The sequence below is a fragment of the Falco naumanni genome, chromosome 4 (assembly GCF_017639655.2).
Source record: "Falco naumanni isolate bFalNau1 chromosome 4, bFalNau1.pat, whole genome shotgun sequence".
Lineage (NCBI taxonomy): Eukaryota > Metazoa > Chordata > Aves > Falconiformes > Falconidae > Falco > Falco naumanni.
This window is the reverse complement of record NC_054057.1, coordinates 19,564,819-19,590,193: the sequence shown is the minus strand read 5'-3', so window position 1 is coordinate 19,590,193 and position 25,375 is coordinate 19,564,819. Positions and strand designations below refer to the sequence as shown.

Sequence of the window (25,375 nt, the reverse complement as noted above, 5' to 3'; positions counted from 1 at the left end):
ATAAAACAAACCTGCAACTATTCAAGTAAATGGCCAAGACCTCATTAGTTTAAAAATTAGTTACAGATTCTGACAGCACCACTTGCTGAGTAATAAGCATCAAGGGTAGTAAACTCTGAGATTAAAGTGCTGAATAAATAAGTCATGGAATACAACTTACTTTTTATCATCTTGTTACCATTGTTCCTTTCTCAAAATATTTATTCCTTTTAAATTATGTAACAACACAAAAATGGCCGAAAAGCATCAAATCAAAGATCCTGTATACAGCAGCCTGTAGCATAACTGCAGCTAAATCCAGCAAGGATCTAGAACAAAGAAAACTAAGATTAAGGAAAACACCAACTACTAGCGCTTTAATACAGCTTGTGTTTTCAAATACTACAGGAATATGAAAATTTCTACTCTACCCAGCTACTAAGCTTGATTCTAAGTGTAGCTTATTTTTATAAGCAGTGGAAGATAAACTTCTCCAAATATAGACACATTACATTTTCATAATCAAAATTAAAGAGAAACAAGACAGTAATTCAAGCACCATCATAAAGCTAATTCAGGAAAAAAATAGGCATCCTGCTCTGGGGTATTTTCAGCCTTTGCTACTTTTGTTTAGCTAAGGAAAAAAAAAAAGTTGAATTTTTATAAATAATTAAACTATAAAAGCCAATACTTCAGAAGAGGCTAGGATTTGCTGCAGAAGTCGGGCAGAGATATCTACAGCAAAACCGTAACTGCTTGCAAATAATGCTTGCTAACTGCATCCTAAGATGCTCTAGGGACTTGCTCAGTAACGTGAGGGTGATACTGCTCAGGTGTCTAAACACAGCAGTATTTAGTAACGAAAGTAAGAATTTGGTGCACTGGCTTTGAAATAAGCTTGATCGAGCCTGAAGAATGAACTCGAGTGACTAGTTTCCTTTCAGAGGAACATCAGGACAGAGGTTTTCCCTTTAGAAGGTAATACTGAACCTGCAACAGGACAACTGCTAACGAGATACAGGAAGTGTTTTCATATTCTTCAGGCTAAAAGCCAGATCTCAGCCTTCCTGCCAAACAGGCAAAACAAGTGCTGCTTGCACTTGAGAATCAATTTATATATTGAGCATCCTGACAGGGTGGACTGGCCGCAGGGATCCTGCCTGGGTCCTCGGCCAGATATGAAACTTGTCTCATTCATTCACTCCGTGTGTTCTATCCATATCTCATGATCTATTGGCAATAAGTGTTTTATATGTGCTGTAATAGGAAGTAATAAAGTTGTTGGACTACTACATGATGAACCTGCTCAAACAACTATTTCAGACATTATGTGAATTTCATCTGTAACTGAGAACTACTACAGCACGAGATCAGAAACAAGGCAATTTGCTGGGAAGGAAGGAGATTCTGCCCTGTAAATCCTTCTACTCCTCTGTTCCAACCCAACAGGTCAGCTTAAAGCTCTACTAGGAACAGTTTGACATAACATTTGACTTTGAAATGAAATAAAAGTGCTTATGTTGTATAGCTACAGCTCAGAACTTGTCACAGCACTGAGAGGTTTCACTGCCCAAACAATTCCTGCACAGCTGACCAGTTCTCAAATCTAAAGTTCTGCATGCCATTTTATGTCCCCAGCCTTAATTTCAAAGTCTAATTATTCCTTAACATCCAAACTCTATAAATATTTAAACAGGAAGGTCTTCCTTTCACACCACATCAGCCATACTACTCTTTCCTCCTAGCACAACAGCAAAGCTGGCACAGAAAAGCTCTGCTATCAGTTGGGATCTGGATTCCTTTGTCCAGCTGCTGAAACAACTCAGGAGGCTCCTTATTCTTTTGGGTTTAAAAACATCGTGTTTTACTGCAGTCCTTCACATTATGCAATTTAGGTGAAACAACAGCGTTTACAGAAACCACACAACAACGCAATCTCAAAACAGATGTCCCAAGCCATAATTAGCATTTTGTAATTGCTTTCAACAATGCTGATTTCTGACAACCCCGCGATTACACTCTTCCATACATACTTGCTTTTGCTGAAGGAGTTTACTTCACTCGGGAGCGGGTCCTGCGATTTAGTTTCACTGTTTCAGCTGACTTGCAAAAAAAGGCAAGAACAAAGGCATTTTTCTAAATGGTAGATGAGAACAATGAAGCGCAGGGCGGCACTTCATAGGACTTGGCACCTTTGTTTCACAAAGGCACCTTATTTAGTCTCCTCACTAAATATTACGGCTTGCACAATTATTAAAATTTTGATACCAAATTGTAATTGTGCCCATTGTACCGAAGAAACCTACTGCACTCAAAGCTAGCTGTGTTTCAGATTCCAAAAGACAAATCTGTATGATCCAGTATTACTTCAGGGACTGAAGTATTCCAGTTCTGTGCCTAGATTACTTCAAGGCCAGCGCATATTTAAAAATTAACTTTCTTGAGTTAAAGATTTATTGATTAGGATCTTGCAAAGGGAAAAACAACTTCAGTGAGAGCTCAGAAATCTCAAACTTCTGTTTTCTGGTTCAAGTTGCAGTGATAAGCATGTTAACATGGTGCTCCTACGTATAAAGCAGCTGTACTGTTTAAACCCACATTTTCTCCTTTGGAATTGAGAGCAAATTACTGCGATGACAAGAAATTCGTAACATGATACACCCAATTCAAGAATTCCCATGTTGCTTCCCCAAAATCATATATTGCATTTTTTTACTTAATATTTTCATTACTAGATTTTATCATCTTAATATTAGATGAAAACAATTATTTAGGGTTTAAGACCAGTTCAAAGAGAGGGACAGGATAACATCCCTCAGCACAAGCTGAAAACTTACAGTGTCTGACTATATACTCAGTAACAACAGCCACCTCCTCAAATAAGGAACATTATTTTGCTGAAGTACATCTTTGAACCTTAACTTCCAAATGTTTCTTTGTTCTACCAGTATTTGGGCTTCACTCTTGATTACCGGAGTTTAGAAATTTAGAACAAAAAGAGAGTAATTCTGAACCGCCTTCCAAGTTACTTTGCTTGTAAAGAGGTATTTGATATTTTCTCACTGTCTTTTCACGTATCCCTGTACCAGTATTCCAAACAGAAAGGAGGACAGCAAGAGGTGTGTGAGTTTGGTTTAATTATCTGAAGCACTTCCGTGTATTGTTTAGTTGAGGCTTCAGCTGCAACCATATCTGCTGTGGCAAATTAAACTTCAGTTTAGTAGATATAAGAGCAGAAATGTAACATCCATTAGAAACAAGAGAACGATTTCCATCTTTTTCTTTTTTATTTACACATAAGTACATGTCAACAGTTGCCATAAACTTCATAAAAATACAGTACCTGTTTGTGCTGTAACACTAGTCACAATGTTTATATAAAGATTTTTTCCTGCTTCCTTGAATTCAATTAACATTTTAAAAAGTGACTTCCCAAAAGCCCTTTTTGTGATAGTTTCCTTATAGAAATTTTTCCAAAATCTATTCTGTAAAAGTTAAAAAGCTAATGCATTTTCAGCCATTCTCCCTCACCCTCTCAATAAAACAGATTTTTAAAAAAATAAGAAGTTTGTAGAATACTCATCAGTTGTTACACTACTACTTTATCATAGGTTGCCATTTAATTGATACTGTGGCAGGTGTGATAAATGCCATTCCCATAGCATCTAATATTGCTAGATGCCATCAGGGCTAAAAAGACCAGTCATATCAACAGACTGATGTCGGACCAAAAAAAAAAAACCAAGCCAAAACAAAACTGAAACATGGATGATATACAGAGAAACATTAGACTTTGCAAGTCTTAAACTGTAGAATCACAATTACTGTGATACTTTCCAACAGCAATAAACATACAAAAATTTTATCAGTTAAACAACTAAAGGATATCCTTGCACTGGGTATCTTGGAAAGTGAATTCTCTATTACCTACAACATTGGTGTGACACCAAGATGACAGACAAACTGCAGAACCAGTCTAATACTGTTGGAGCAATTATACCCACACAATTGACTATACCCATATCACAACCAGGTTAGATTTCATTTTTCATTAATTCTGATCACAAAATCCAGGCAGGATCTAATATAGGGGGAAAGAAAATAGGGCATAAATTTTGAAAGTAATTTCATGTTAAGTTAGGCGCTGGAGGTCTAGTTAAGGCAGTGAAGGATTTATTTTAGTATCTTTCTAAGGCTATGACAGATTTTCCTGAATAAAGCATTTTCCCTTAAAAATTTCATGTATATTATGCCAGCTTACTCTGAATGCATAAGAATGCTAAAAATCCTTGGACACTGAGAAGCTAAACTATTGCTCACTGCAAATATTACCCTTATTAGTCTTCTTTTTTAATATCAGTAAGATTCCAAGAACATGCACCTAAATAATGAAGTTTCAAGTTTGCCTACAAACTTTTCCATTTCAAAAGCAAGCTTAAAAGCATGTGTTACGTGATCCAAAATGATGAAAGTTCTTAATCCTCTCAAAGAAAGAATTTATTTCTCTCAGACGTGACTAGTGAAACTAAGTGACTTTTAAGAGAACTTCTAGAATCGCCTTGTCCAGAAGGGAGATGGGTAATGAAAGTGACATGAGAAACGTGATGCCAGATGCTATAGCACCATTCCTTTGTTCCTAGCTGTTAGCACCAAAGCTTTAAACAAACTTGCTTTGCTAAGACATTCTGACAGTCCCATTTCACAACATCATTGGTTTTGAGAATGGAGTTACTTTCCATAGCTACTTTTTAACTTTTTTTTGGATCAGTGTTAAATAAAATGTGCAAACATATAATCATTTGCATAGCAAATCTCAAGGGACTGACCCTGAAATAGAAATCCAAACTGTTAGGTTTAAGATATTTCTATAATCAGAATTCACTTAAAATGGTAAAAAATAAAATACATATTTTTCCATTTTAAGTCTAGTAGAAAAGGTATTTCTGATTTAGAATTCTCATAGTTGCTAGTTTAAAAAGTTGAAAGACTGATGGTTCTTCGCATTAAAATGTTATTCCTTTGGAATCTTCAAAACTCTGTAATTGCTATTTTCAAATACTGTGATGAAATATGGCCTGGAATCCTTGCTCATAAGGGTACATAAAGGAATTTTGCAGCTATTAGCAGGATCTTCAACATCCCAAATTTCAGGCATACTGCAACCAGGCCTAGAAAATACATGAATACAAAAAGAGAAATGAAGAAATGGCATTGGAAAAACATACAGCCTGCTGAACTCAGTTTCGTAACAAGCCCCACCCCCTACCCCCACCACCCGACTGTGCCATCTATTTTTTTAAGTTTGTCTTTGTATTAGAATCTTTTATCAGATTGCAAAATCTATGAATATAGTAGTAATTTAAAAAATAGTATTGGAATGTGTAAAATTCGTCTGCTTTTGTGGTTATATGGTAAGAATTAATTTAGAGGAGGAAGCATATAAAACAACTCAAATTATGCAATATGCATTACCAGGGACCCTTAAAACTTCCTATAAAATGGAGGGTGAGGTTCACACTCCTAACATTTCTAAAGAAAACTCAGGAAATAAAACACCTTTAAAGAAAGTAGTAACTCCCTGCATTTTTATTAAGGCACGTAATCAACATCAAGCACAGCTTTTTCTTAAGGACATCCTAAATGTGACAAAATTTTCAGTGACCAGCAACGGTCGTAATATTTTGGTGCTCAAACTATATTTTACTCTGCACCTTTTATTCATACTAAGCTTTCATTATACACACATGTCTGTTCTTAGCATCACAGAATAATGACTTGTTTCCTTTGTGAATCCTTTGTGCACATAAAGACCAGAAGGTTGCTAATGCGGGTAAAGTTAATTATACTTACTAATACATGGATAAAAATGTATTTTGGACACTTTTAATAAAGCACAGGTCAATGTTTGAAAGCTAGTACTTGACATGAATCTTAGACCACATGTTTGAGCGGCATATTATTCTTGTGAGATTACTCACTTTTTTCTGCTTACACACAATGACTCTTCCAGAATGTAGTAATTTACTCCTAGTTTTATCAATTCTCTTTTTACGTCTTTTGCAGGTTTTCGACTGTACATAGAATACACTACTTTAGTTCTGGCCCTTCAAAAAAAGAAATATAAAAATTATTTAGCAACATAGCATGCGAACGTAAGCTTTAACTTTATACTAGACAGGAAGGCTGCTTCTTTCACTAGACAATTCAGCTAAAACAAAGTCTAAATTAATCGTGCCATTTGCTTTAATGTGATTATTTCTTCACAAATACAATGAATCCAAGAACAATGTATACAGCCCTTTGATTTTTCTGTAGCAGAGACAACTTTATAACAAGATCCTTGGTTACTGTGAACAGAAAATGTAAAGATGGCAAAGCAATGCATTCACCATATGATATTCAAGGGTAGAAATGACCTTGCTTGGACTGGAGGTGATCAGAAGAAATCATCTGCTCAGCCTCTCTGCAAAAGGTCATACTCATTCCCCTTGTTCAGACTTTTTAAAATGCAGAGTGCAAGACCTGATGTCTGGCTACGCTGACTCAAGCAAAATCATCACTTGTAAACCACGATCCTGTTTATATCACCCAGTAATATCCTCCTTTGATTGTGCAAAGCATGAGGTTGTTAATTCCTGTTCATTTTCTGACACTGTATCATCTCCAGCTTATTTCCCAAAAAATGCCCCATCCAGTATTTTTGTAGTTAGAACAGAACAGAATATTTCAGCTGGAAGGGACCTACAGTGATCACCTAGTCCAACTGCCTGACGAGCTCAGGGCTGACCAAAAGTTAAAGCTAGTTAATGCCAGACAGAACTAAGGACATAAGGCATGTAAAATAAATCCACTCCTTTTCTGCTTCATCTCTATCTTCTTGTTTTCTTGTTATGTTGGAGGGTTTTAACCAGTTTTACCAAATTACCAAAAAAATGATGCTACAATACTACAGTCAAAAACAGACATTCATGACATTTTTCAGATGAATAGATTTCAATTTAGAAAAATATCCGGATTTTGAAAATAAAGTACAAAACTCAGTAATTTCATTACAAAACTTCAGTTTCAATGAGTCTTAATATTTCAGTAATTAGATCTGTTATAATGAAAAAAATTACAAGCAATCACAGAAAGCTAATAGGAATAACTAGATTGACTATCTTGAGAAAAAAAATAATCAAGGCTGTTTACAATGTCAGGAGTAACTAGAATGAAGAAAGGATATAATTATACACAATTCCAATTCCACAATTAGGCTGATTTTTTTTGTGTATGTTTGAAGCCATATCGATCTTACAGTACATCTTTTTTCTGATGACCACAAATCCTGAAGAAATACTGCATGTGTTTTCAACCTGACTGAAATAACAAATCAAGCTCTATAGGGTTTGAACAAATTTTACAATATAACATGATGCCATTCCTGCTGTATATTACCAACACTGAGAGAATAGCAAATAAAGATCAACTCCCAAGTTCAAAATTTACCTTAATCCTGCATCTTCATAGTGAGGATGATTTACAATAGGACGAAGTGTAGACAATTTAACACTTGCCATCGTAGGCATTGCTCCTGCAAAAACTGCATCTGAAATACAGAATGAAAGGCATGTTTGAAATAAAGAATCAAGCAGTAAAAGCAGAAAAACAATCTTCAAATATCTTAAGAGTAATCCTATAGAAAAACATACAGAGGGTAGGGTAGTCTTCTGGAAAAAGCCTTACATGGTACCAGCAGAAATGCACAAAACCACTTTAAAACAAACAAACAGTTTTTAATATACTTAATTAGATAACTAAACATCTGAGAATGGAGATTTAATAAATCTTATATTTCTTGAATGGGCAGAATAACATATTCATTATGATAACCTGTTTTTATTTGTTACTTCTTACACTAGAGTAAAAAGAGCAACAAAACCTCAGTCCACCTCAGCTTGAAATCATTTCCCTGCTAAGAAGGTAACTGCTTTGTTTCCAGATAGTTTTCTGATACTTTTACTCATTTTAGAAAAAGGATGGGTACAACCACAAAACACACACTCTGAACTCTTTTCTAGCAAATTTACGATCATGGACCCACATGTATAGGACCAGCGTCACTTCAGTAAAAATCTATTTTAGTTGGACTTCGCAAAAACACCTTTGTTGAAATAATACACCAGTGGCTAGAACCTCCAGAGTGGTAGCCTGGAGTCTAATAAAGCAAGATTTTGGTGTCCCTTTCATTTGAGATAGCTTCTATACGGACAAGTATATGTGACTAAACCATGGCTTTAGGATAGTCCCAAGGCAAAGCCAGAGATAGCAGCAATACCTCTGCAGTCATTCATACCAAGTTTTACAGTTACATCTCACAGTAAATGGGGCAAATCATACATTATTAAATACTTTACCTTGTCTGGTATTGACTTTTATCCACTCTAACAGTTCCTCCTGTGGCAAATTGCTGAATTCCCCCATGATGTTCCACTGAGTTTGAAGGTTTGCTGATCCCTCTATTGCCATCAATGCTAAAATAGCAAAGACCAACGTTTTGGGCTGGATTTTACAGAAGAGCCATCCAAACAACTGAAATGCAAGAATCAATTAATTTCTAGACAACAATTCTTTAACGTATGCAGAGCAATTCATTTTTATTTCTCTACAAGGAACCAAACACATATAACAATATGAAACATCTCTGCCATCGCTTCTCCACTGAACTTCTGTGAGACCTCATACGAGGTATTCATGTTTACCAAATGTAGGGCATATTTGTAATTCTACAAAAAAAAAATTACATTAATGCAGCTTTCAGAGTTGTAGTTCAAATGTCAAACTCTGCAAGAAAAGATGATTCAGTAATGCTAACTGCACTTTGACAGCATTTTATCTCCTATTTAAATCAAGAATTTCTAGCTGTAATATATGGATTAGAGATTGTACTACAAACTTCCAAATTCATGTCAGAAAAGCAGACTTTGGGGATGTAACGTTAATGCTGCTTTATATCCTACTCTTCCCTTTCTTAAACTGGAAACATGGCCCTTGCATTTTTTCCTAAAGACAGTTTGCTGGAGGCTCTAAGCAAACACTCATAAATACGTGAAATATGTAATTCAGAAGAAAGAAGTACCAAATTTGCTATGTTGAAGTTTAGTTTGAGCAAGAACACTTCATCTCATCCATATGTGACCTAAACCTTAAATAAGGCAAAGTGTGAATTTATTTTTTTTCAAGCTATTGTTAATTAGGAGTAAGGCTTCACATTTAAAAAAATATCAAACCTGCACTAAATAAATACATTTCATTCAGAGTACCTTTATCCATTTTTTAATTAAAGCATGAAATGATAAAATAAAGTTTCACAATAAAATCTCCCACTAAGCTGACTACACCAATTAGGTAGTGTATGTTATCGTTGTTATAAACTAATTGTAAACTACTTTAGATTATTAAAAATGTCTCAAGTCACCTCTCCAAAAATACAGTGTACTCCACTTTCATCCTCAAAGACTTTCTAAACAATCTAGCAAGTACAGCAATACTATCCAGGGAAACTTAATATACCAAATATGCCTCATCACAGTGTCGGTCTGGAAGGATGAAGGGAAATTAATTCATTTATACACTGTTCTACATGAGCAAACCTCCTTTTTACCAACAGTCGCAAAAATCTCAATTCAAGAACATCTTAGAACTTTGGAATACTTTATTGAGTTCCATGGCTTTTCAAGTCAAAGAAAAATCACATTCCTATAATGCTTTTATAAAACCTCGTTAAAGTTTAAAATATCTAAATTTACCATTATTTTGTTTACATGAAGAGCCTAGAATGGTTGAGCATACAGACAAGGCAAAAGAAGCACTTCTTCTACACGATGCTGTTTGTAATGTCGTCGTTATATTGATTCAAGGTTTTTCACTTGTTTTTGTCAGCTGAATATGTTAAGTCTTTCTCCAGCTATTTTTCTTTGCTTTCAAAATTTCCACTCAAGGTAGTATAATTCCTCCTCACAGGAAGAGGAAATGTGTGGATGTAAACAGCTATCATTTGTATTGTCTACCAGGTGCCACAAGCCGCAACACTGAGGGAATGGAAAGCACAGAGATTCCTGCAATGGGCTGAAAGAACACAACATATAAAATTTCTTTCCCATGTGCAGAATAATTCTAGTATGCCTTCTGCCTCTTTATTCGGTTTTGGGTTGCGCTACAAATGTCCACCTCGGGCTGACTGTTCACTAATAAAAGGATATATTTTGAAATTAACACACTATCTATCTATAGCCTCAAAGTAAATTAGTTGTACTAGCATATCACTGCAGGTAAACTTTCATGGTCTGCTAGAGGAAAGGATAGCGTTTACTGCAGTTACAATGACATAATTGCATATGTTAAATTTGCTTAAATTTTTATTGCATCTGTAAAAAACAAAATGTTGCTTATTAACTTACTCTTTATGCAAACATCTAAAACTTTACATCACAGTAAAAGTACTGAGTGTTAATCAATTGTTTGGTCACAAGCCCCATCCTCCCCTTCTCATCTCCCTCCATCACAGCAAATCTTCTGAATCAGTATTGCACATATGGTCAAGTTTTTTTCAACCTCAAAATGCTATTTCTGCTCAGCAGCCAGCAGGACAGAAAAAAAAGTCACTAAAAAGGTCACTTGATATTTTTCTGACTCTCAAAAAGAAAAGTTTTCTTATCCCTTTGCTTGCTTAAGTCAGAGCAGTCCTAGAAGTGGTCTGATTGAGAGCAGCCCAACAGCCTCACGGGCCGGCGTTTCTCTCACATGTTGAAGCCAGCCATGTGTTACCTGGAAGATTACCAGCCGCTCTCTACTAAAGAAAGCGAACGTCAGCCAGACCAGAAAAAAAGTCTAGCTTGTTTTTCACAGGTAGAAGTCAGCACCAATCTAGGGAACACACTGAACAAGCAAAAGAACCTTCACTGATAAACAAGACAAGGGAATTAATTTTATTTTTACTTACATTGTTCATGTAATTAAACAGCCTTACTATATGGGGCAGCTGGTCATTTATCATCTGCGGCACAGAACATCTGTCCAAACTGGAGTAATCTAAAGCTTTACCTTCCCTAGCATTCAGAACCTACTTGTTTCAAGCCAGCTATGGCACCATGATGCTGCAAAGGAGGAAGAAAGTCCTTGGACCCCAGCATCTGGTTCTACAGCAGCAGCTCCCAGAACAGGTTATCACCTGCAACTGTAGCTTCCCGAGAAGCTTACTCTCACTCTACAACCACAGAAAACAGCAGAACCACCAAAGGACCAAAATGCAATTAGAAGCAGAAGAAAATGTTGACAGAGTACTTTGAACCTGTCCTTCTTCCAATATTTACACAGTGATAACGTGTGGCATCCTCTAACATCCAATACACAATGATTTCCAAAAGCACCAGTTTTCATTAACTCGCCCGATGGCCTTAGCTGCAGCACTAAAATAAAAAACAACAATCCAGGATAAATTACTATAGTGCCATTACTCAGGTGCTTTAAAAAAAGAAAAATAAATAAAATGATCACCAGCTGAAAACTTTTACTAATTCGCCATGTAGCAGCTAGCTTACTATATAGAAAAAAGCAAACAAGGCTACAAATTAATAGAAACCAGTCCTAGCAGCTCATCTTTCAGTCATTACCAATTGCAGGATACTTTTTCCTATCTTTCAGAGACCATTTCTCTCCATATAGCAAAAAAAAGCAGTTCAGATTGTATTGTTTTTCAATTCGCAGAAGGCCAAGAGGCCTCCTCCTTTGGCATAAAACACAGAAATACTTCTAGCTCTAAACTTCACTAGAAAATTCTACAAAAATTTTTCAGTTACAACAGGGCAGAAAAGGTGATCAATTTTATTTCAGAACACGCAGTTAAAACAAGAAGAATTAAGAACAAAGATATTTACTTTGGACAGAATTAATCTACATGGGAATTGTTATCTAGAAATTGCACGTCAAAAGAAAATAGGCTTCTTTTTGCTTTTCTGACTTTTGAAAAGCAACTTCACACCTCATGGAATTTCATTTAGAAAAATTTAACCACAGTGGAACTGCTATTACTTAAACAACCAGACCACTTAAGAGGACACCACTACTTCAAGAACAGCTGACTAAGAGCTGGGAAACAACACCCACGAACCTTACAGAATAACAAAAGCATAAAGTAAATTTCTCTTGTGTCTCAATACTAATTTACAAAGCGGCTAAAATAAAGATAATTTTAATGAGGTTTTGACATGTTTTTAGCATTTTTATGTTCACTGTACAGATTCATTTGATGTTGGCAAACACTCAGCACTTCTACCTATGCCAAGTAACAAAACAGGCATCAAGAAAGTGATGAGCACAACATTTAAGCAGACTGATACTGTGTAGTCTGTCCAGTTATCAAAAACTGTCCTTCCCTGAAAGAACATCCAGGGAAGCAATTCAGTTGGCTGGGAAACAATTTGTTCAGCTGCCTTAACATGGGAAAGCTTTCTCCTCTTTGCATAATTCTCTCATTCACGCATCTTCCAGTTTGACACAGCCATTAGATGTTCCACAGGCAGTAACTGCCTTCACCACACAACCCTAATTCACCTTTAGGACACCTTCTACAAAATCATGGCATGGTTGAGGTCAGAAGGGACCTCTGAAGGTCATCTGGTCCAGCCCCCCTGCACAAGCAGGGCTACTGAGAGCCAGCTACCTAGGACCCTGCTCAGATGGCTTTTGAGTATCTCCAAGAGTGGAGACTCCACAACCTCCCTGGGCAACCTGTGCCAGTGCTTGGTCACCTCACAGTGACAGTGTTTCCTGATGTTCAGAGGGAGCCTCCTGTGTTACAGTGTGTGCTCACAGCCTCTGGTCCTGTGTAGGGGTGCACTCCACCCCCTTCTCTGGGCCGCCGTATGACCTCGGGAGCTGCTGGCTATAGCCCTCAGTGCCCTGAGTAATGAGTTGGGCAGTTAAGTACCCCTTGACCATCAACAACTCTTGCTCGGCAGAGAACAGCACTGTCCGTACCAGTAACCATAAGCTAAGCCTCAACGCTTTGGGTGACGAGTGGGGCATTAAGTGCCCCTTGACCATACTGGTAACTCCTACTTGACCGAGGCAGAGGATGGCACTGCCGTAGTTCCAACCAGAACTCCTGTTGGCTGGTCAAAGCAGGGAAGAAGAATGGAAATAATCAGTTATTCCCTGACAATCCTGGAATGTTCTCACCACATCATAGCCCGAGTGGCAACAGAGTAGAACAATATACTGTTCCTGGAGGTTTTGAGAAAATGACAAGCTCTGGCTGCAGTTGGGATGGAACTTTGCTGATGACTAAAGTCAGCCATCTCATGAGACCCTTCTGAGCTCTCCTGCACCACAGTGGCTGTGACCAGCATCTCCCTCTGAGCAGGACACGTCTCAGAGCTCACAAACCACCAGGTTTATGATACGAGGGGGACTGTCACGGCATGTCAGTGGCAGGGCCTGGGCTGGTGCCCCAGCTGCTCGAGGCTCAACCCTTTGCCCATTGAGGAATGCAAAGGCAAAAGACATGAGTATTTCACTGAGCTCAAGGGCAAACTTTTAACAGGTACACCTTTGCTGTAATATATATTGCAAGCTTGAAGTAGTCAGGTTAATTATGTAATTCTGTGATTTAAACCAAATTGATTTGCTGCTAAAATCTTGTGAAATGTGAATTAACCCTACTTGCTCTCTCTCTCAACCCCCCAACCCCCTTCAAATCTAATCCATTGTCCAAGTCTGAGACTAGGAATAGATCTGGCCACACCTAAACTCTGAGAGTTTCGCAAACAAGGGGGTCTATTCTGAACCTCACAACCCAGCAGAAGGGTCTCCCTTATTCTTTACCCCACTTTCTTTATCTTTCCCTTTTAGACATAAACCATTGACCAAGTCTGAGACTAATAATGGATCCGGCCGCACCTAAACTCTGCAAGAGTTAGGAAAGCAAGGGGGCCTACTCTAGACCTCGTGACTCAGTGGGAGGATCTCCTTTACCCTTTTACACCTTTATCTTTATAAACTGTTTATACCTCTATTCTATTTGATTTCAACTTGATTTAAGTCTGTGCGTTTACTCCGTGTATTAAGTAATAGAGTGAACACTGCCATCAAACCTTGTGCAGTTACATTTCCACATATTCATAATAAACTTATTTCACCTAAACATCTTGGTGGTCATTCTTTAAGCGACCTGACCTAACCATTCCTTTCACGGCATCCAGTCACTGGGCACCACTGAAAAAAGTCTGACTTTTCCTCTGGTCAGCCCCCAGCATCTACTGATGCCTGCAGTTGTGATGCCCCCAGGTGAAGGACTTTGGTGCTCCTGTTTCTTAAACTGCAGGAGGATCCCATCAGCGCATTTCTCCAGCCTGCTGAGGTCCCTCTGGATGGCAGCATGCCCATCTGCTGTACCAGCCACTCCTCCAGTTTTACACCATCAGCAAACCGGCTGAGGGCGCACTCTGCCTCACCATCCAAACCATTAAATATGGACGTTGAACAGGATTGGACCCAGTACTGACCCGAGGCACACTGCTCGTTACTGGCCTTCAACCAGACTTTGTACCACTGATCACCCCCCCTCTGGGCCCAGCCATTATTCCACCAGTTTTCAATATACCTCCCTGTCCGCTTCCCAGACAAAGGACTGTTTACCCTACTTTTGCTGCAAAGCTTCTAAAACAGCTATTTAGATACAGATTCAACAAGTTCACTTCTCAAAAACACAGATATTGAAAGATGCAAAGCCAATTCTAAGATCTTTTACATCTGGTAATATGTTATTTCAAGCTAGGAAAATTAAATCTGAGTTAGGCATAAGACTTAAAAGGTTGAAATGTTTGTTTGCATGTTTAATGCAAACCTTCAAAACTATACTTCTGGAAATAATACGCAAAAAATATGCAAGGCAGTAAGTTCTGAAAAGCTGTGAAAACACAGTGGAAACAAAGTCAACTACTGGATAAAATTATTACAAATCAATAAAAAACTTGCAGTGGCATAGAAGTGTGTAAATATAATAAAATCCAGTGTATGTCTCCCTACGTTCAAGCTCAACACACAGCATATTAGCTCATATAATAATGAATTTGGACAAGTTGCATAAAACAAGACATTTGCTTTACTTGGAGGGGGAGAATGGGACTTGTGTAACCATATTTTTCGCAGGCAATATAATCTGGTTTATTTTTAACTGGTACACTCAGATTCAGCAATTACACACACAGAAATTTGCTTTAGGACAAATATCTGGATAATTCTGTAAGTACTGATGTAAGTACAGGATAACAAAAAAACAACAAAAAAAAAAGACCTTACCTGTTTTGAACACACCAAGGAAGCCATAACACATAGATGTGGTGTCAAAAACAGTTTTAGTCTCATGATTAAAATTGCTAGGACACTGTACGCCAACAGCTGCAATGCATGGTATACCAGCTGCAAAAAAACCCAAAACAAACACACAGAAGCATATTATTTGCATACTTTTTTTTAATTTGTGTCTTAAACATACAGCTTCATTTTCACTTTGAGCTTGTCTGAAAGAGTCCAAGTCAAAGTAAAGATCTTCACATTTCAGATAACGATAAGGACCTTCTGTTACCTTTTTTTCTAAAGCGTATGTGGTACGCCAAGGCATGGACTAACAGGAAGGATAAACATTAACAATAAAACCAAAAGGAGCTGAAGAAATGGCTGGCTATGCAAAAGATCCTGAAACATAAATAAGCCATGATATATGTAAAATTTCTTGTATAACCTCTTTACAGGAGTGAGGAGACCTTGCTATTTAATACCTAAAATCCCCAAGTACGGAATGAAAGAAGCAAATAAAATCATCCTTGGTATTCATAGAATCACAGGCATCTTGCTTTCGTATTCTCAAAAAAGGTTAAAAAGCATCAGAGATGTCATTCACCGTTCCTCACTGAATCTAGATTTCTTGTGGAAGTACTGTGGTAAATTATAAAAGCACTGCTGCAATCAGTGCTTTTATTCAACTGATTATTGTATTTTGAATGGTATGATATTCCTTATAGCACAAACCACAAATAAACTGCTGTTAAGAAAGTTTTTCACTGTCCTTGCTGGCTTAAGTTCAAATAAAGAAACCATGCAAGAAATCTGCCATTCAATTGTATGTCACAGAATGACAGAATCATAGAAATGGGTTGGAAAGGACCTTAGAAAGGCCCCTCCCCTGCAGTAAGCAGGGACATCTTCAACTAGATCAGGCTGCTCAGAGCCCCGTCCAACCTGGCCCTGAATGTTTCCAGGGATGGGGCAACCTACCACCTCTCTGGGCAACCTGTTCCAGTGTTTCACCACCCTCATTACAAAAAATTTGTTCCTTATATCTGGCCTAAATCTACCCTCTTTTAGTTTAAAACCATTACCTCTTGTCCTGTCACAACAGGTGCTGCCAAAGAGTTTGTCCCCATCTTTCCTATATGTGCCCTTTAAGCACAGAAAGGCTGCTATAAGGTCTTCCCAGAGCCTCCTCCAGGCTGAACAACCCCAACTCTCTCAGCCTTTCTGCACAGGAGAGGTGCTCCAGCCCTCTGATCATGTGGCCCCTCTCTGGACCTGCTCCAACAGGTCCACATCTTTCCTTCGCTTAGGACACCGGAGTGGGACAGAGGACATTTTTTTTGCCTAATTTTATTAGGAGAACCCCATGTAGAATTATTTTCATTATGGCCTATTTCAAAACAGAATTTTTAACATTATCTGTCACGTGAAATCCCAGTAAAGACCCCGATCTCCTTCTCAGCCTATACAGAGAAAATGGAAGGTCCCAGCCTAATTTCAGTGTCTTTCTGTACTGCTACAGCAAAAGCCCAAGACTCATCTCACACTGCCACCCCACCATTAGCTAGTATATTTTTTTGTTCAACATTCCAGAGTTATTCTGGTGACATACCAGACCCAATTTAAGATGAGGGAATAAAAGATGCAAATGTTTAGCTTCAAATAAACCACATACCAGCATCAGACCATTGCAACCTGTATTTCAATATTGAGCATTGGCTTAATGTAAGAATAAACTTGTGCAGAAAAAGAATCTTACCTCACCGTGATTAAAACGCTCCTCTCTGAATAAGAAACAGAAAATCACATTATTTGTTTACGTACTACAGAAGCACTAGTTTTACTTTAAAGTCATCTATATTGGCTCTAGACAACTGAGCTAATTCAGTAAGCATGAGTCAGTGCCTGTACAGATTTTTTTCCCCCCTCCATAACAAGCTTTGAAATATATTGCAAATCAGTAACTATCTTCCCTCAATCCCTATATCTATTTGGAAATGTGAAAATAAATTTTAGCAGTTTTTTTTTTTAATTACTTCCATGAATTAACTCATAAATAAAACAGCTTATTTAGAAAATGAAACTTCTGTAATATAAGAGGCAAAGCACTGGCACCAAAGAGTTGGTCATTTACTTGGGTATTACATGGGCTGGGTTGAGATTCTCAGAAGGAAATACAAATCTGAAGAGTCAAAATAATGTATACTTCATGTTCTCAAAAAACATCTGTGAAGACAGGATGCTGATTCCTGTTCACATCGGTTGAAATTTTGATAATGGCTATCAGACCACGAAAAGTAAAGATCACCAAAATGATTAGTGAAAAATTAAAAACAAAAAAAACTAAAAAACCCAGGAAGCCAAAAGATATGACAAATTGTGCAATTTGACTGCTCTTGAGCACAGCATTAACTAGTAATGGGAAATGGCAGTGACAGGTACAGCATGTACTACAGATAATTAGAAAATGAAATTAATACAGTTGGGATCCCTTCCTAAAGATGAAACCCTGGTATCTTTGTAACCCAGAAAAAAAAAATAACAGGGAGGAAATAATTTGCATTCACTATTTATAGGAGAAAAGAAAATAGGCACATAAATATTGGTTTAGGAACAGAGCAGAAAAATAAATGATTAAGTAGAAAATATGGGTGTAAAAAGGTTTAAGGTGTCTAAAACTAAGTTCAGTAGATAAACTTAGTTTTCAACATCCTAGAAAAATACCACAAACAGTACATCCAAGCCCTTCAAAAACAACCGACAATGTAGAATTCTGAATTATTTAGCGATTAGAAAATCAAATAAACTTCCAGCAGAAAATTCCATATTACATTAAAAAAAGACAGTAAAATTTACCTTTCATATTGGCCTGCCTGAGACAAGGCCCACGTAAGATATTTAACTGCCTGAAGAAAACAAGAGCCAAGAAAAAGTATGGATAAACTTTTAAAAGCATTCTAAAGCATTTTCAACATTCGCTAAATTAAATTACCCCTAGGTATATTATATCATTTGAGATAATGCTAAACTAAAAGACATGCAATGTTTTAGCTAAAAACTCTTTTTGAGTATGTTTAATAAGCCAGACAGTTAGCAGTTATCCCATCTGTTCCTGTGTAAACTGTAAGTTGCTTTTACACAGATTACACACAACCAAATTTACAAAAACAGTTATCAACTTCAGCTATAGTACCCATCAGCTAAGTGACAGAAGCTTTTTTGGTGCTTAACATCAAAGCAAGTTTTACCATTGGCTCAGGATGGACCTTTGCAAAAATCTATGTAAAGAGAACACAGAATTTTAAGTAAATATTTTTTAAAACCTGTATTTTTTCTAGCTGTATTGGGTTTACGTGGCAGGATTTTGGTAGCAGGGGGGCTGCAGGGGCTGCTTCTGTGAGAAGAGGCCAGGGGCTGCCTCAATGTCAGACAGAGACAGTTCCAGCCAGCTTCAAAACAGATCCACCGCTGGCCAAAGCTGAGCCCATCGGGGACACTGGTGGGGCCTCTGTTGATAACGTGTTTAAGAAAAGGTAAAAAACACTGTGCAGCAGCTTTAACAGCCAGCAGTGAGAAAAATGGGGGAAACAACCCTGAAGACACCAAGGTCAGCGAAGGAGTGGGAGGAGGCGCTCCAGGCACAGGAGCAGAGCTTCCTCTGAAGCTTTCGGAGAAGGCCGTGGTGATGTAGGTTTTCCTCCTACAGCCTATGGAAGATCATGGTGGAGCAGATATCCACCCTGCAGCTTGTGGAGGACCCCATGCCACACAGCAGGTGGAGATGCCCTGAAGAAATCTGCAACCCCTGGAGAGCCCACACAGGAGCAAGCTCCGGGCAGGAACTGCAGCTCATGGAGAGGAGTCCACACAGGAGCAGGTTTTCTGGCAGCAGTGCAACCTGTGGGGGACCCGTGCTGGAGCAGTCCGCTCCCGACAGACTGTATCCCATGGAAAAGACCCATGCTGGAGCTGTTCTTAAAGAACTGCAGCCTGTGGGAGGGACCCACCACACTAACTTCTTCCCATCTCAAAATAAAAACTGACCCCTTCAAAAACCTGAAAAGTAAATTCAAGGTAAGGGTGATTCACTAAATCAGTCACCTACCCTTTTGATGATTACCCCAAAAACCACCAGAACGACTGGTAATAGCAGAGTCTTTGTGTATCTTACTGGAGTCTACAATAGAAATAATTCAATATATATAAAATGTGTATATATATAGTCATATATATTAAAAAATGCATTAATTGCTTTCCAATCACCTATAATTACTTCAATGGTCATTTAAAAAAAAACAATATAAAAGAGTTCCTCCTCAAGTAAAATGTAAGTTTAAATACTCAACAAGAACAAAGCAAGCTTAAAGAAACTCAAATTTAAACTCCACCCAGAATCACACTAGAGGTCGTAATATGAGGGTCATTAGTAAACTACTCCCATTTATTTGGCAAGCTACCCAAAGACTAAAAGCAGACTGTATCTCAATTTGAGTACTGTTGGTTGAGTAACCTATAAATATTCCAAATGCATATTGAGATACTCATCAACCAAAAAAAGTCTACTGATGCCACATCAAGAAGCTTCGATACTTTTCTGTAGTCTAAATCTAACACACAAGACTTTCGCAGCTCTCAGTACTTTTTCCACATACTCAGAATCAGTTACTAACAGACATATGAAGTCTTTGGTTTGCAGAACTGTATCCTTTGACTTATCCCTCAGCAAGCACTTATTTCATTCAATCAAGCACATTTCTACATCCCAAATCAAAACATTATTTTGTTTCTAGTTCACTTAAAAGCACTAAAACCAGTTAAATTTAGCTTAAGTTCATCAATGTCTCTAAATTCACAAGTAAGCACTTGAACGTACGATGGCAGTAGGAGGTTATGGCTCTCTGATGTTTTAAGTTACAAAAATAAGATAAAACAAGAAGTTCCCTCTTCCATAGTCGTCTATTTTGATCAAATTACCTCTTTTTCCATGAAGTCAAACTCTGCAGCACAGGTATACATTAATGTATCAAAATCCTTGTAGCCAATAAATTTAGATTTTAATATGTTTCCTATATGAGCCTGGTAGGATATACACAGAGAAAAAAAAAGCTGTCATAAGCAAAAACTGTCCTGTTTTCCACAACGAAGTTGTTTAAATGTAAACGGGGAAAGTTTTTAACTAAAACAGAAGTTTATACCATTTACAATATTGTTATAAGAGTACCAAAAATCTTTTTTCATTATATTAAATGACATTTCAGAGTGTAACACAGATTGGACTGTGTTAAATAAAAAGCAGAAAGCAGCAGAAAACAGGCGTTACCATTGCAACTGTGTTCAACAAGAGTAGAGTTTTGAACACCCATATTTTAAAATAGATGCTTCCCATCTTTTGCCCCTTGATGCACATCTGTAGATAGGTTTTTAACAGCAGAATCTGACAATAAAGGAGCTGAAGTGAAGCAAGGAGTCCTAGTTACAACAATCATTTCAAAAATGTCTTTAAAATTAGCTTCAGAGGAAAGTGCACTAAGAAATTGAGTAAATAAAGATGTAGGTAGAAGATATTCAAAATAAACAAAGCTCTGTAAAACCACATCTAAAAACAAACACAGAGCATTTACTAACTCAATAGTAAATAATTTGTCTTTTCACAAACTTCAGTAATAGCACTTCAAAGTGATACTACATAATGAATGAGAAAGCAAATATGCAATCCCTCTGCCATTTCTGCAAAACACATCTTGGAATTTCAAGAAAGTGTATCAGTAAGATGCCAAAATCAAAATATTAAGAATTAAATAATTTTTGAAAGACACCAACCAGATACTCATATAAGAGAACTTACATCATCAGCTATTCCAAACGCTAAAGAAGTTAGATATTTCAAGGTGACTGTCCCAAATAACCAGGCACATCCTTCAATGACCTTAAAAAAAAATTCAGAATGAAATAAACATGTCTCAAGATACATTTTCTTTTTTTAAAGGGTTATTATATTTAGCTACTAATTACAACTCTCCTATATTATCCCAAATAAGTACAGTAATTTCTAAACAAGGATGCTTCCCAAATTTCAGCACATTGGGGTGTTTAAAGTTTTTTTGTATTGTCTACTATAGATGAAATAATTTTGTGCAATTAATTTGTATTATTCCTGTACTGCTGCACATGACATTGTAGCAGAGGAAGTAGCAAATTAAACAGGGGCAGCCTGACTGCCAGTTCCATCTGTTGTGCGTACACCAGTGTGCAGTGATTATTTTCCACGAATAGCCTCTCCATATTATCAGGGTGTACTATTCTGGTAATTCAAATCTTTGGAGGAATTTGCTGATTTAAAGTACTTTCTGAAGATAATCTCAAGTTAGAACTTGAAGCAAATGTAAAGTAAATATGTACAACTACTACTTTTAGTTACATACCATGTTTATCGCTGTACCAGAAAGATTAAATCCTTGGCAATCTAGCTTAATCTATCTAATTCTTTATAAAACTAGATCAACTGAATAGCACAACTCGGCTCAGTATCTGGGACCAGCAGCAAATGCTTTCAGAGAGAATTCAACAAAATACAAAATTATCTTTACCCTAGTGTAACCAGGGTTTTTACATGACAACGGGTTGCATTCAAACAAACATAAATATCTAGGAGGCACCTAATTCGTTACTGAATGACACTTGCTTTTTTCTTCCTTTTTTTTTTTTTTTTTTTTTGCTTCCACAGCATCTTTCTTCTCTCTTATAATCATACTGCTGCTAACATAAGGAGCACTAAATAAACTCTAATTATATCCTACTTCTATTTGCTGGTTTTGCTATATTTACTTTTATTTTACAAGATGTCAAATTCTAACCTATGTTAAAATCTCAGCTATTTAGCAATTCTAAATAATTACCTTCACACTCTACTTAAATTTGATGGTATTACATTTAGGGGAACGGCATTCTATATATATATATTTTTTTTTAAGTAAGACACATTGACTGAGACTGCATGCAATATTTAGGATGCTAAATGATGAGTTTACAAAATAAAAAATATTTTCTGCTTTCTCTGCAGTTATTTCTCCATGACTTCCATCATGTACTTTCCTTTTTGATGCCTGCTCAGTAATGAATTGAAATGTTCAGAAAAGTTTTCATAAGAATACCAAGTTTTTTCTGCTGAGTGGCAAGGACTTATTTAGGATCACTTATTTTATATACATACTTAGGGGAGTAGGGGCGGTCTTTTGAACACTTCCCATTTAATCCCACCCTTTAATTCTTACATTCTAACATTCACACCTTATCCCATGGAGCTTATTTTCTTTTATAGCTCCAGTTAGGTATCTTCCCCAAAAGGTTTCTGAAATTCAAGTGTATTACATTCACCCGCACACTCTTATCTACATCCTTCAAAGAAGTCAAACACATTTGTGAGGCATGACTTCCTCTCGCAGAGGCTGTATCGGACCCATCTCACTACACTGCGGGTACATATTGCCTTAACAACTTCATCACTGTCCAAGTCTTTGTTCTTTTACAAAATTTAGACTTAATGGTCTGCAGTTCTGCAAATGCTTTGGATCTCAGTTTTGAAAACCGACATGAGATTTGCCTACACTCCCATTTTCCCAGCTACTACATGCACTGCAGTTTGTTATAGATACTTTTTTAAATTTCTTTACATTCTTTTTCCTTTACAATAACTGCATTAATTCCATCCAGTTTTGCTAACAGGTTACCCTTCCCGTGAGAATGTCTGTCTTAAACCAGGCATAGTCTCGGTAGGCTCCCGTTTCAGGTGTTTTTGCAAGTTAACATTATGTCTTAAGCAACTAGTTGCTTCTCATGTTTTCTACAGCATTATATTTCATTTATCATAGTTTTGGGAGCGTCCTCCATGCTTGCCCCCAACGCCTCACCCCAGTGTTTTACTCCAATTTGCTTCCTTGTGTAATCATTATGTTGCCTGCTGCTGTTATAAAAAACATCCTAAAAAAATAAATATAGGACACACTTTAGTGACTATCTAATGCAGTATCTTAATCTCCATTTCTGCAAGCACTGTTAGCCTTTCACTTGCTTTTTCTAAATTGTCCTTTATTTTAATGGGATCTTCATACAGATCTTAGGTTTTGTAAACATGTTTAAGTCTGTAATTAAATGTGTTGCTATTTCAGTTTTCTCATATAAATGCATGTTTATGCCCTTTTTCTTCCTTCAGTAATTGAAAATTAATTTCTAGGAACATGGTCAATTTATTAAAGAGAGTGGTTCAGCTATATTTCTTGATTTTCAACTATTAGAAACTAAACCAGTTCTGTATTTCACAAAAAATAAAAGAAAAAGAAAAAAAAATCATAGTTCCTTTCTGAAATTCAAAATATATGAAAATCCTTACCCATATATAGACTTCTCTTCTGCTGCTTTTCAAGACTTTTGGACTCAATTCAAGAATTCCCTAATAATAAAACGAATGCACATTTTCAGGAACATCTATTAACAATAACACATTTTAGTACCCTGGATAAAGGTAATTTTTTTTGTTTCTTTTGGGAAGCACCTATTGTACCTCACAGCTATTTATTAAAAAAATCTCCATAATTAATACAGCCTGAAAGATAAATGAATATACAATATTGTGATTTCACCCTGTACTGGCAAAACATGCCAGCATAAGAACTCTTACTGCTGTTTATATACAATTAATGGAAGACCACGCTTCTCCTTAACAAGTAAGATTCTGTATTATACAGTTCTAAGCTTCTTTAAATCAACACCAATGGGAAACAGAATTATATCTGCTTCTACAAATGACAAGAGACATCTGAAGTAATAAATAAATTACTGGCAGCATAATACAAACAATTGTCACACAAGGCAACAGAATGTGGGGGTGGGAGGAGTAACTGATATTTTTCTGTGTCACATTATGCTCCTCATTTTATGACACAAGGAAGACTCATTTTAAGCTAATTTGATGAGCAAAGTAATGAAGAAAAATTGAGAATTAACTCAAAAGCTTGCAGAAATGTCCATATGTGAGACAGGCCACTATAAGCACCCAAATAACAGACAAACAATATTTTTTTTTTCCAAAGCAGAAAATAGGCAAGGAACTCAGTGTACCTATACTTTCTGTATAACTACAAAAGCTGTTACAAGAAACCAGAGTGGGTTTATAACAAGCAAACTCTACTACAGCAAATACCACTAGTCAAGGCAGCTTACTGTTAGCACAAGTGAGAAATTACCACCGTTTTACTGATGGACAAAATATAAACAAAAGGGGAAAAAAAGTCACTGAGCTCAGCCCACTGATTTGTAGGGTGCTAAGCTAGACCTGTTGATACAATCTTACCTCCTACTTCCTATGTACGTAAACCACTTAAGACAAACTGTATGAAACAGAGGTTGGGGTTTTTTTTCGTATTTAAGGAAAAATCAAAATAATGAATAATGATGAACGATTGCTCTTCAGTGAATAATTTCACTGACATGGCAGTATGACTCAGCAGTTTCAAATAGCCTTAAACCATTGTTATATATGTTCTAGTCATTTGTTCTGTATTTGCAGTTTCACAACTGATCAAGAAGCATATGACAAAAGCTGCTCCCTGCTCATCTTCCTGTTTCAGTTACGCTGGTCAAAAACTACGTATGTGGTAAATTTTATATTTTTATAAAAAGACGACAGATATTAAAACAAGAGAACTGAGGCTTAACTGAAATTCTTTTATGAAGAGGTCTTGGTGTGAAAAATATTTTTTTTAAATTAGTCATTACTCATTCTCCAAATATCTTTCAGGTCTAATTCTGCTTCTCATGTGAAAGATTTCCCAACTATCTGGTAACACAGCAGTTTCACATTTTACATCAATACATACATAACAGTACATCATTTCAGTCTTAGCATGTCATAGAATGTTTTTCTTAAATAACTTACCCAGATAACTAGTAAAGATGCTGCATAATACGATGTCAATAACATTGAATTACCAAACATCAGAATAAAACACACTACAAGAGATACCTGGAAGAGGAAAATAAAAATAATTAAATTTAAAATAGGAAAGGT

At 36.8% G+C, this 25,375-nt stretch overlaps 1 protein-coding gene across 1 annotated transcript in view; it reads right to left on the bottom strand.

Moving 5' to 3' along the window:
- Positions 1-3,247: 3,247 nt before the first annotated feature.
- DPY19L1 (dpy-19 like C-mannosyltransferase 1) overlaps positions 3,248-25,375 on the bottom strand; it is a 50,994-nt gene continuing 28,866 nt past the window's right edge. The window contains 12 exon segments of the mRNA XM_040591614.1: positions 3,248-5,147; positions 5,958-6,083; positions 7,468-7,567; positions 8,376-8,550; positions 15,319-15,438; positions 17,072-17,096; positions 18,169-18,218; positions 19,418-19,489; positions 20,287-20,388; positions 21,158-21,238; positions 23,699-23,758; positions 25,244-25,330. Of these exon segments, the coding sequence (XP_040447548.1) occupies positions 4,991-5,147; positions 5,958-6,083; positions 7,468-7,567; positions 8,376-8,550; positions 15,319-15,438; positions 17,072-17,096; positions 18,169-18,218; positions 19,418-19,489; positions 20,287-20,388; positions 21,158-21,238; positions 23,699-23,758; positions 25,244-25,330 (1,155 nt within the window). The 3' untranslated portion in view covers positions 3,248-4,990.